General features: G+C 42.4%; 2 protein-coding genes across 4 annotated transcripts in view; one reads left to right on the forward strand and one right to left on the reverse strand.

The window, feature by feature from the left end:
- Positions 1 to 13,431, forward strand: part of SYN3 (synapsin III) — a 218,315-nt gene that overhangs the window by 70,000 nt on the left and 134,884 nt on the right. The gene's annotated exons all lie outside the window — the stretch shown is intronic.
- The window catches only part of TIMP3 (TIMP metallopeptidase inhibitor 3), a 56,591-nt gene that overhangs the window by 6,606 nt on the left and 36,554 nt on the right, over positions 1 to 13,431 (reverse strand). The window contains exons 2-3 of the mRNA XM_077339672.1: positions 8,127 to 8,209; positions 1,038 to 1,149 (exon numbers count right to left, since the gene is read on the reverse strand). Of these exons, the coding sequence (XP_077195787.1) occupies positions 1,038 to 1,149; positions 8,127 to 8,209 (195 nt within the window). The remainder of the gene's footprint in view (positions 1 to 1,037; positions 1,150 to 8,126; positions 8,210 to 13,431) is intronic.

Consider the following 13,431-nt stretch of genomic DNA (forward strand, 5'->3'; position numbering starts at 1 on the left):
AACCCATCTGGGACACCTTCCCATCTGAGAAGTGAATGGGAGCATCATGGCTTTCTCTGAAATAAAGCAGATTGTGGCCTAGGACGTACGTTGTGCAAGTTTTCTTTTTCAGTTTAAATGCAAAGCGGCAGTTTAAATGTAAAGTTGGGAAACATGTTTCCCAGCTGTGAACAATGCATTTACAGGAGAAATGTGTTAAAGGATGTAGTTAGGCCAATTTATATTTAACATTCCAGGTTATTTAAGTCAACCAAGAGGCTGAATTAGATTGCTGAATTTTCCTCCTGAATTTGCATGCCATTTCTTTCCACAGCTACCTTACTGACAGACAATTCTCTTGAAATGAGCTGAGGCAAGGCGGTCTTAACCGCAATCAATTTAATGTAGGTCTTCTCTCCAGCTTCACATCTAACAACCAACAACAGCAGAACTCAAAACAACCCTTTAGGTGGATTTTTAGGGGATTGTATTTTATTTTATCTGGTAACATGCCACGAACCAGCCTTGCTGAGAGTAGTGGGCAATAAATTCAGATAATAATAATAATACATTTATATAGGCTAGTTTCTGCCCCACTGGCCATTTGTAGGGAAATGAAGCTACAACTGCTTAGTGAGAAACGAATAAGCCCTTTCAATAAGCCCACTTGTATACATTACATCTCTCATCCCAACTGATACAGTGGAGATAACAGAGAGACCATCCTCCCTTCAGGGAGAAGCCTAAAATTGGTTGGGAAGCACATGCTTTGTGAAGAGAAGGTCCTAGGCCCAGTCCCTGGCATCTCCGGATGAAGATACTTTTGGAGCAACAGTTGTTGGGAGAGACCTTTGTCTCCTGAGACAGCTGTCAGCAACCAGACAGGACTGTGCTGGCCCACTTGATATCAGGTAGCTTCATATTTTCAAGACAGCAGTTTTGTGGGGCTGACTATTAATTTGCTGGTCAGATGTATCTGCCACCCCTCTCCAAAATACAATTCAAACAATGACAGCCTGCAAGTAAGCTGTGCCAGAGAATCTCTTCTGCTACTTTACCTGTAATCATATACTGGTATTTGTTGACTTCAAGCTTGACCCCGCAAAGACTTTCGGAGGCCTCTGTGTAGATATACTGAACATGCGGCATCTTTTCAAAACCTCTGTACATCTTTAAGGAAAGCGAGAAGGTGCTCTCAGTAACATGTCATGCAACAACAAAGGATTGCTTTTTTACTTAGAACTGGAATTTCTTTCTTAAGTTTCTTAAGATACAGTTTTAAAACAGCTTATCCTTGGGTGAAAATCCTTCATTTCTATAGTGCTATCTGAAAGGAAACGATGGCTCAGGAAGTTTAGTGGCTAGTGCTTTGTATATGTGTGTGTACTGAACAGATCACTAATATTAGTGCACAAAAATTGTCACTTGTCTCCCATTCCTTCAGCTCTTTCGCTTGGTCAACCCACATATTTCCATCCAGGATTAGAAATCCCAGGATTTTGATGTGGTGTAGTACACATAATGGTTTAAAGTTATCCTATAGACATGCTGCCTTGTTCAGGGCTACTTTTCCATGACCCACTTTTTTGGCAGACTCGTGAAGTTCTGGGATATCTGCTGAAGATAAACCCTCAATCGTTCATTTAAAAATATTGCACAGAATATCCTGCAGCTTTTGGTAACTTTGAACACAATCCTATATAGCCTGTACCACTGCACCAAAGGAAATATTCTCTGTAGATTATTCCTCTTGATAACAATGCACTATGACTACACTCAGAATCCCTTTCTCAACATCATCTTGTGTGTTGGGAAATCTACTAAGCATTGCCCCGTTTCATCTAGAATGCTAGAATTATGCCAGTGCCTGTTGAGCATTCCTTTCTCAACCAGGGGTTCATGAATCTCTGGGTTTTCTTGATGGCCCTGGTTGGGAAGGGGTAGGCTCTGGATGGGCATGTATACAGCTATGCTTCCTGACTATATTCTGCATGACGACACCACTTCAGGGGTTTCTCAAAAGCCAAAAGAATGTTTCAGGAGTTTCTCAGTGGTAAAGAAGTTGAGAAAGGTTGCTATAAGCCGTCCCCTATTCTTGGGGATTATGTGCAAGAAAAATCCATATGCAAATCATGTGGTTCCTTTCGTTTCATGGTGACCTCAGGACTAATGCTATAGGACTGGAGTGGATTATTTCCCTTCAACCCATGAATTTCAACTGCCTTTTTCCTGCGTGGATATTGAGTTTCCAGTCTCCTACCTTGGCCTGAGGATGATGTATACAAGATAAAAAGGTTACTGTCAGCTGCATTTGCTGTTTATCTTTCTAATTTACTAGACATGTTGACAGTGTCAGCATACTGTCTGCATTGTTGTATAAAGCTCTTTTGGACAGGGCCCAGAATGGGCTGCCTTTAGATTCCCAGGCCATAACAAGAATGATAGGATAACACCATATTGGAAATGATAGAGCAGAACATTAACTTTTGGAGTAAGATAATTTTTGATAAATAGTAAAAATCATATATATCATATCATATATATGAATAAATGACAACTTTCTGGAACTTTCTGAGAGCTTGTTTTTTTTAAATAATGTTTATTACAAAACAGAATTAATTTGTAGCCAGCTTTTCAAGACACACCACTCAGGAAATGAGAACACTCTTAAGGGCCAAAGTATACATTACACATTATTCCCCCTCCCCCAGCTCTGTCAACCAGATGTGACCTGAGCATTCCATGCTCAGAACTTAATTCTTTTTTTAAAGGTATTTGATTATATTTTTAATGTTTTATCATTTTCAAATTTTATGTATAGTCCATTTCATCAAAATACATTTAACAACCTCAGAACACAACATGTTAATAGATTATTAAGTTACATTTAGAAATAATAACTTCTGAGTGTATCTGTTGAAGAATATATGGGAAACAACTGCTAAATCTCCTCCTCAAAGTTTCTAAATCCAGTCTTATTTCCCCTTGTAAATTAGAACCAATAGTCATAAATCCACAATTATACTTTTTTTCCTGATATACTCTATCCAAAGATTCCATTTTGTCTTAAAGTCCAATATTTGTTTATCTTCAACATATATTGTCAATAAAATCAGAGTCCAGTAGCACCTTTAAGACCAACAAAGATTCAATCAAGACATGAGCGTTCGAGTGCAAGCACCCTTCATCAGACCAGATCAGGTGCTTGCACTCGAAAGCTCACACCTTGATTAAATCTTTGTTGGTCTTAAAGGTGCTACTGGACTCTGGTTTTATTGTGCTACTTCAGACCAATATGGCTACTCATTTGAATATATTGTCAACTTCACCATCTGGAGGAGCTCTAACATTTTAACTGCCAATCAAATAGAGTGGCTATCACCTTTAACTTCCCATTTTTCACCCATACAATCCTTGCCATCGTTGTCAAGTATCTAAATATCTCTCCATATTTTTTATCTTTTTCATTGACCAAAAAAACCTAAAAGATTATCCTAAAAGATAAGCTTCTGGATTTATGGCTACAGTGTCTTTAAGGATTTTTGAAATTTCATTAAGGATATCCTGCCAGAATTGTCTTGCTCATTTGCAAGTCCGCCACATATGAAACATTGTCCCTCTTGCCTCTCGGCATTTCCAACATCTATCTGCTGTGCCTTTGTGTATTTTTGATAATTTATATGGAATCATGTACCGATGATGATGCCGTTAATATTAGTTTTCCGAAATATAACAGCTATGCGTAAATTTCAGATCTTTACTCCACATTTTTTGCCTGGTTTCCAATGCTCAGAACTTAATTCATGGGGCCCTGGAGGACTAATTTGTATCAGGAGGACTGCACACTGGGTGCTCAACATGCCTGGGAATTATGCTCCCAGCACAAAATACCCATTGAACCTTCAGTTGAAAGGGCAAGGATGGACATGGTTGGGTACTGGTGCCCATGCTGACAGCGGCTGGCCATTTGTGCTGTTGTTTACTTTGTGATCTAGAGAGCTCACAAGAGAAGTAGAGAGACATGCAGAACCTTACCCGCAAGAGAACAATTTTCTCCAGTAACCATGTCGCTGTTGTCGCATTTGATCGTCCTTGATCACAGCAAGACTAGGTATGAAAAAGCCTAGCACAGCTGAGTAAGCCAGCAAGTTTCTATGAGTTTTTAATTATTCTCCCTCTAGCAAAAGAATGTCAAAATGTCTTATTACAGATCTACCATCCCTAAAGGTAAAGGTAAAGGTATCCCCTGTGCGAGCACCGAGTCATGTCTGACCCTTGGGGTGACGCCCTCTAGCGTTTTCATGGCAGACTCAATATGGGGTGGTTTGCCAGTGCCTTCCCCAGTCATGACCGTTTACCCCCCAGCAGCAAGCTGGGTACTCATTTTACCGACCTCGGAAGGATGGAAGGCTGAGTCAACCTTGAGCCGGCTGCTGGGATCGAACTCCCAACCTCATGAGCAAAGCTTTCAGGCGGCTGCCTTACCACTCTGCGCCACAAGAGGCTCTTTTCTACCATCCCTACATGAGGCAAAATAGAGCCTTCTTTGTCTACCTTAGGACAACTTCTTGTCCTCAAGTCACAGCAGAGAAGAATTCTAAGACAGCCTCACCAAACACTCAACATGTTCCACTGAGTGGAGGAAAACAGGGAATCTACTCAGCAGTCCAAAAGCATGGCGTGTAGGGCTGGCCACCATTATGTAACCTTGCTCCAGTGCCTTCAGCAAGCAGAACGATATGTCAACATTATGTCGGCATTAATCAGGAGGCACTTTGCCTGAAATGGAAAGCAGCCACAAAACCTTTCACTTGCTTAATCGCCTCTGCCACCAATTCACTAATTATACTTAGGCAAGCCTCTCTCTCGTGCTCCCGGACAGCAGTATAATACCAGCTGCTTCCCTTATAGGTTCTTGGAAAGGGTACAGGAAGATTATGTATGGGGACCCCTTGAAAGCACTACACAAATGCTAAGTATTATTATTGTCTGCTTGTCTGGCTACTCTTCAAGGCACAGAAACATGGCCAAAAGTGGCACCCCTAGCTGCACATCATCCTAAGCTGGGATAGCGCCAGCCACATATGTTAGACTTGGGACTCTCTTTAATTGCTATCAAGTGTTGATATAGAAACTGCAGCATGAACAGATAGAAAAGAGGCCTTCCCCTGCCTGTGCTTTCCCCCAAAATTGTTCTTCTCCCAGTGAGCTTCCAAGTGTCATGCCCGCACCCACCAGTCCAGTGCCAGGGGGCACTCTGGACGCCACGGATCTCCCGGAGCTGCTGGAAGACCCATCAGCTGCAGGACCAGACCTGCCTGTTTCCCCTGATGAGACCCAGTTGTATTATGTTAAGCCTTTGGACAAGGCAGCTACCAGCCCGGAGGACTCGTCCGAAGAACAACCCTGGAGACCACTGGTAAAGGCTCCAGCAAGCCCTGAATGGTACGCTGTCAAGGTAGACGGGTGCCAGGTATACAAGCTTCCTCCAACAAAGACTGATCCCAACTGCAGGTCCTTTGACCGAAGGCTGCTCTGCCTGGTTTCTGGCTAGATCAGGATGATCTTGAGTCAAGGTTCTTCATGGGGTCAATACATGTGTTATGCTGCCTGACTCCTTTTCCAGTTCGCCATGGCAAAGCTCTGCTCCTGTGACTCCTGGCTCTTCAACCTCCGGCTTGTCTGACGTTCTTGCTCTGGCTCTTCGACTTGTTGGCTTGACTTCAACTCCATTCCTGATTCCAGTTCATGTTTTGCCTTTGTCCCAGTCTCTCTAGTTTTGCTAATGGCTCAGCTTGACTTCGCTCCCCACCCTGTGCTCCTGTGAACTCTCTCTCTCCCACCTCCTGACCTCCCAGACTGGACTTTGGGGCACGCTCTCTGCTCCGGCACAACAACCTGGCCATGCAGGTGCAGCCCAGCAGGGCAGCACACCAAGACTGGAAGGAGCGCCACAATGGAAGAAAAGTGATTTGAGAGCAGAGGTTTCATAGACAGGAAAGGAGGAGTATGGACAAGAGACAAATATAGGTTCCATCCATTTTCCTATGCTGTGCTTTTGATTATTGCCTCTCTCCTCCTGTTTAGGAATTTGGCATGGACCCCGTTTTAACATATGGCATGTGATGCTGGAACATCTAGCTTGGCCCTTCGAACATTCTTAATGCTTGGCCTTTATCACATAACTGGAATTTTCTCGGACTTAAACATCAGCCACTTGCTGCCATAAACTGAGTACTCACAAATAACCTGAGCCTCAGCCATACAACACTGGATATTGCACTATAACCATCATTTGCCTCCTGAATTATCTTGTCCACACAGCTCTGAATCACTGTTATATCCAGTTATGAGTCCCTGCTATAGTGCACTGTCCAATGCAGTATGGATGCAGCCCTGGCATTTTCCATACAAATGAATGCAGCTACACAGCTAAAGAACAGAATTAACTTGTGAGATTTCAAGCAAAAAAAAAAAATTCCCCTCCAGGGAAGAAAGTATGCCAAGGCTGGCTTTGGCAGCTAGGTCTGGCTTATGAAAAAGTCTCAGCTGTCTTGTAGCCTTTATGCTTAGCTGGATGATGCCTTATAAAGAGAATTACTGTTATTAGGAGCAGGCAAGTGGCTGTTTTTCTATACTTTGTGTAATATGTTTCGGATTTCTGTAAGCACTGCCAAAATCCTCTCTTTGTTCTTTCTTTCTTTTTCCCTTACAAAGATATTAACCAGCCAAGAAAAATAAACCAGAGCTGATTTTTTAAAGATTACATAACAAGAGGTCAGTTGGCAAAAGAATGTCCAAAGCAACAGGTTTAAGTGAAATTTGCTCATCAAATGGAAAAGCACAGAAGGGAGCCTTGGTAGGGGAGGAAACAACTCATTCCTCTGCAAAGTCAGCGCAGCAGTTCAAACCTAACCAGGCTAAAAGTTTCCAAGAATAGGGGTGAAATTTGATACAAAGCAAAGTGCTCTGTGGATTTCTTTTTAGAAAAGAGCACCCAGGGCTCCAATTCTGATTGCAATCATAGCACGGCATGAGCTTTAAAATGGAAGCATCTTGAAAATGAGCAAGAATATGATTACTTATGACCTAGAGGCATATTGGAATGCTCATAGGGTTACGTTTCATTGTTATGTAAACTGGTACCAAAAGTACAGAATGACCACAGAGAAAAACAGTATCTCGAACCAGTAGCAACCCTGGATGAAGACATGGGTGACCAGCAACAATCATTTCCATGGCACCTAAAATACTGTCCTGTTGCATTTAGAAGTTATTTCTTTCGATGTCCACACAAGTGGCTTTCCTCCCCCCCCTCCAGTGTTTCTTTGACAACCTCTGTAGACACAGCAGAAATGAGGAACAATGTACAATTGACTACCACTCCTGTAACCAGCAACCATTAAGATATCAATTTTTTTGTATACAATTAACAAGAGGCACAGAAAGAGAACTGGAGGGGAGAGGAGAGGAGAGGAGAGGAGAGGAGAGAGAGGAGAGGAGAGGAGAGGAGAGGAGAGGAGAGGAGAGGAGAGGAGAGGAGAGGAGAGGAGAGGAGAGGAGAGGAGAGGAGAGGAGAGGAGAGGAGAGGAGAGGAGAGGAGAGGAGAGGAGAGGAGAGGAGAGGAGAGGAGAGCTGGGTTTTTTGTGCCTCACTTTTTACTACCCATAGGAATCTCAAAGCCGTTTACAATCATCTACTCTTCTTTTCCCCACAACCTGTATCCTGTGAGGTAGATGAAGCTGAAAGAGCTCCGAAAGAACTGTGGCTGGCCCAAGGTCACCCATCTGGCTGCATGGGGAAGAGTTGGGAATCAAATCCAGTTCTCCAGATAGAGACTGTCATTCTTAACCACTACACCAAGGTGGCTCTCAAGTAGCCATGCTCTTCCATACAATTGTGTACATAAGCGCACAGTCATGTGGGGAACAAAAGACCATTGAAATACCCTCTGCTTAGGTACATTTTCATTGACACATGGTCACATGAGGCATTTGTTAGTAGGACGAGTATGCTTTACTGAAACACTTTGTTGTCTGTCAGTACAATCCAAAATAGAACTACATCCTTCTAAATCCACTGACTTCAATGGACTTAGAAGGATGTAACTCTCATCTGCACTGTTCCTTCTGCATCTCTGTACGCACCTTCATTTGCTTGACAGTATATCGCATTGTTCCAAAAGGTCCATCTTTCATAAGCTTCTTGCCCACTACTTTGGCTCGGATAACTGTAATAAAGGAAAAAAGTTTCTGTGATTAACAATTGAACCTGAATTAATACCGTCTCCAGCCTTTAATCCAAGCAGATTTGGCATTATTGGCAAAATATTTCAACACCACCACCAGAGAAATGCTGTAAGCTATAAGAGGAGGTTGGGTAGTGCTGTCCAGTGCATACTTGCATTTTGCTATAGAAATACGTGTTGAATACCGTGACTGTAATTTTTCATAAATACCCCACGTACAGCTTTTTTGCAGCTATTGCTTGGCTTATCTTGGAAACACAGAAAAGGCCTCAGGGAAACTTTCCACTTCACTGTGTGACCATACCATACTGCCAGTAAGTGGATATACTCAGATTGGCTCACCCAACATACCATGAATGACTTGAGTCATCAGGTTTCCTTGATCCCTCTGTCAACAGGCCTGGCCTGCCAAACAAACCTTTACAAGTTCTACTCACAGTCCAGTGAGAGGCAGACTCACCCTGCTGATCAGAGAATGGGAAAACATTTTACTGCTGGAGAGGCGGGGGAACCTTCTTTATATAAACAACAAGATACTGAGCCAATCTTCATAATGTAGGCCACCACACCGAAGCAATCTGTGGATTAGCATTTTACTGATTTTTTTTTTTAATCACAAATACCATCCAATTTCAACTAAAGTTAGATGAGGTAAATTTCAAAATTCCCATCTATCACATTTTCCCCATCTTCCTTCCAAGGTACTCAGATTAGTATACATGGATCTGCTCCCCTCCTTTTTAATTTTTGTAACAGCCTTCTGTAAGGCTAATGAAAATGTCAGGGAGGAGTGCTGAGGTTGTAGGTTGTACAAACTGAATTTTAATTTGCTTTTGAAAATGAAGGTAAGACACTGGATGCATAAATCCCTGGGGGTAAAATAAGAGACCCTCAATGCAACTTTCATTAAAAATAAGAAAATCCTTTGATCATTTCCCCCTGCATGCCACAGTTGTCTCAAGACAGTCCTATCAATTGCTTACTAAATTGTAATGATCCAGATTTCAATTTCAGAAAAAAACCAAAATGTTTACTCATAGGGAGCAGGGAATGTAGTCAAAATTTGCTTTGGCTAGATTGCAGGCCTATGACCTTCTCCTGAGTAGTGAAATAACACTGGAGTTTATTTATAAAAGGAAGGCTTCATCTCACAGCCTAGGACTTATGCAAGGTCCATGTGCCACTCAATATCACAAAACATATCTCAGTCCTATACTGACTACGGGCATGTATACCACTTCTTCCTCTACCTTCTCTCTCATGTCAGCCCTCAGAGTCTTTGCTTCTCCAAGGTAAAGAGCCCTAACCTCTTTAACCTTTCTTCATAGGGAAGGCATTCCATCCCTATTTTAGTAGCCCTTTGCTGCATTTTTTCAAATGCTAAATTATCTTCTATGAGGTATGGTGACCTGAACTGTACATAGAATCCTAAATGAAGCCGCACCACAGAGTTATACAGGGGCATGATGATCCTAAGAGCCTCTTGTGGTGAAGAGTGGTAAGTTGTTTACATATATGGTCGTTCTGCCTTGGTGTAAAGAAATCCTGGAAGAACTTATTTTTTGTACCCCAATTTCTACTACCAGAAGGAGTCTCAAAGTGGCTTCCAATTGCCTACCCTTCCCCTCCTCACAACAGACACCCTCTGAGGTAGGTGAGGATGAGAGAGTTCTGAGAGATTTGGGACTGCCTCAAGCTGGCTGCAAGAGCCTCTTGTGGCGCAGAGTGGTAAGGCAGCAGACATGCAGTCTGAAAGCTCTGCCCATGAGGCTGGGAGTTCAATCCCAGCAACTGGCTGACGGTTGACTCAGCCTTCCATCCTTCCGAGGTCGGTAAAATGAGTAGTGAACTTGCTGGAGGGTAAACGGTAATGCCATGCTGACTCCCACTCACCCAGCCTCTACAGACCCTTCTGGAGCACCTCACAGTCCCCCCTGGTTCTCACCACCTGAACAACTTCATGCCATTCGCAAACTTCGCCACTTCACTGCTCCAAATCATTAATGAAAAAGTTAAAAAGCAGCAGACTTGTAAGGAGGCCTGCAGTGCCCCACTGCATCCCACATTCCATAGTAAGAAGTGCCCATTTATACTCACTCTGTTTCCTATTAATTAACCGGTTTTTAATCCACATGGACTTAAAATAATAGAATTGGAAGGGGCCTTATAGGTCATCTAGTCCAACTGCCTGCTCAATGCAGAATCAGCCTATTATTATTAATTAATTCAATTAATTAACCAGCCTAAAGCGTCTAGCCGCTGCTTAAAGACCATCAGCGGGAGGGAGCTCACTGCCTCCTTAGTCAGCAGATTCCACTGATGTATTCTGACTATGAACATTTTTTCCCTGATAACTAGCCAGTACCATAGTTTAAACCCGTTACTACAGGTCTTAACCTCTGCTGCCAACAGGAACTGTTCCCTGCCATCCTCCAAGAGACAAGCATTCAAATACTTCAAGACAGCAATCATGTCTCCTCTCAACCTTTTCTTCTCCAGGCAGAACATTCCTGTGTCTCTCAGCCTTTCCATATTGCTCTCCTCTGTACCCTCTATTTTGTCCACATCCTTTTTGAAGTGAGGTCTTCAGATCTGCACACAGTACTCCAGATGCAATCTGACCAATGCGGTATACAGTGGGACTATAGCATCTTATGATTTCAGTGTGATGCCTCTGTTGATACAGTCCAAAAATGCCTTCACCTTTTCTACTACTGCATCATACTGTCTGCTCATATTTAGCTTACAGTCCACAAGTACTCCAAGGTATCATTCACACTACCCAGAAGTGTATCCAGAATGCATGCATCTCATTTTTGTGACCCAGATGTAGAACTCTGCGCTTCTCCTTATTGAATTGCATCTTGTCATTTGCCCACTTTTCCATCATGTTCCAATCTCACTGAACTCTATTTATATCTTTTGGGGTGTTCGCTACTCCTCCCAATTTGGTGCCATCTGCAAATTTAATGAGCAGTCCCCCCACCCCTTCATCCAGATCATTGATTAAACTGTTGAAAAGTACTGAACCCTGTGACACCCTCCCTCCAATCTGATGAAACACCATTAACAACTACTCTTTGGGTGTGTTCTAACCCATTCCCTATACACTTAACCATCTGAAAATCCAGGCTGCAGTCCTTTAGTTTACTCATCCTCTTATTCCATGACTTCTGTGTTTGCTTAGGAGCCTTTGATGAGAACCTTTATCAAAAGCTTTCTGGAAATCTAGGTAATCAACATCTACTGGGACATCCTTATCTAGATGTGATATGTAGAACTTTTGTAGTGTGTTCCTGGCTACCTTGTATAGTAGTACAAAACATTTGTGCCTATTCATTTAAATCCTACAATAGGTTTTGCTGCATCTTCAGTTGAGCAATGGGATTATATGAATCTCATTTAAAAGTCCCATTTAAAAGTCATGCAACTCCTATTGGTTTCAGTAAGATCTGCATAGAGTGTGGATCAGTTCAAATGGCTTTAGAAAAATCTCTCATTGAGACAGTACATGTTTGCATGCAGAATGTGAATGTCAACAAGCTGACTCTGATATTTACACACCTTTTGAAATGTGGGTGCTAAGAAGTACCAGGGATACTCATGTCAGAAACATGGCTGGTAGACAGGGAAGCATTTCCTTACTGATGGACAAAAACAGTCTTTCCTATATCTTCAGATATTTTCAGAACAAGCATCTTCCCTCAGTCTCAAATGCTTCATCAGGTTACGTTACTGACACTGCAAGGGCAGCAGTACTTGTGTTTATTTCCCTTCTTGGTCTTACTGGAACACATAGTAGTCCTGACATACAATTAAGTATTCAGTATTTGAAGAAAATAATAACATGAGTAAACCAATAAGTTCAATAAGTTAAAAAAAAATTGGGGGGGGGGGTCTCTTTATTTTTAAAGATTTGTATCCTGCCTTTTCTGATTTCTAACCATAATCACAATATACATTCAAATTAACTATTAAATAAATTAAGGCAGCCGCAGACAAACACAGCTGTGAACAGATCTTAAAACCAAAAGAGAAAGTTCTAACATTGACCGTTTATGCACTGGAGGTTTCATGCCAGGCTGCAGGCTGGAGTTTTAGTCATAGCAGGTTGCCCCACCTCTTCCTGCACCCACATGGGGGAATACTTGGCCTGGGGCACCTAATCCGCCTCCAATTTGTGCTCCTGCATGAGAGCTGGGGCACTGAAGTTCCCAGTGCATAAACGGTCATTGAGAGGAAATATCAGCCCAAGATAAGTTAAACCATCCAGAGGAAATGTCAAACACAAGCAAAAATTAAACCAAGGCATCACGGCATAATGAAGTATTTACTAGAATCTGGGATCACACAGAGAGGCCACCACATTCTAGAGGGAGAGAACTTGTCATTATCTTGCCTTAGAACAGGGGTAGTCAACCTGTAGTCCTCCAGATGCTCATGGACTACAATACCAATGAGCCCCTGCCTGCATTTGCTAGTTTTATTCTTTTCTCGGGCATCCTATCACAATCCCATTATTGCTGATGGGAAATGTTATCCCACACAAGCAGACACCAAAACAGAGGCATATTTTTAAACTACAGTCACTTTGAAGTGGTGCCGATGAAAACGTTGCATGACGAATATTACGGAATACTTTGGGGTTTGGGGTCAAGTCATTTTGTGGGATCAGAGCAGCTGGCAAGGTCTCACTGAATCCGCCATTATTTATGCAATGTGAAATTTTGGAAAGGCTTCTAAATCTCTGATACGATAAGCACGGTGGCTGCCCTGTGGTCCAAAAATAACGCAACAGACTAACTTTTAAAATCTGATAGCCATTGAAGTATAGATGCAGTTATTTACATTATAATGGCACATTTTCCAGATGTTTGCGCATGTCCGAAAGGAAACGGTGTATTTGGGCTTGGGATATAATCGTTTTCCAAAAAAAATGTTGGGTTGTATGTCTGGGCCAGCTTCCCCGAGAGCTATAATACACGGGTGCCAAAAGGACTGAGGCACATATAGATATTTGTAATCCATCTTGCAATTTTAAAACAGTGGATAAATATAGTGATTGGGAAAATTACACCTGATAGCTTCACCCTCGCATCTGATCTTTTTACAGAGGGTGTCACATGAGCACCAAAAATGTGCTGGGTTCTTATCTGTGTGCATGCATCTCTACAGACACGCTAGCCCCACCTGCCTGGAGTTTC

Source organism: Paroedura picta, chromosome 5 (assembly GCF_049243985.1).
Source record: "Paroedura picta isolate Pp20150507F chromosome 5, Ppicta_v3.0, whole genome shotgun sequence".
NCBI lineage: Eukaryota > Metazoa > Chordata > Lepidosauria > Squamata > Gekkonidae > Paroedura > Paroedura picta.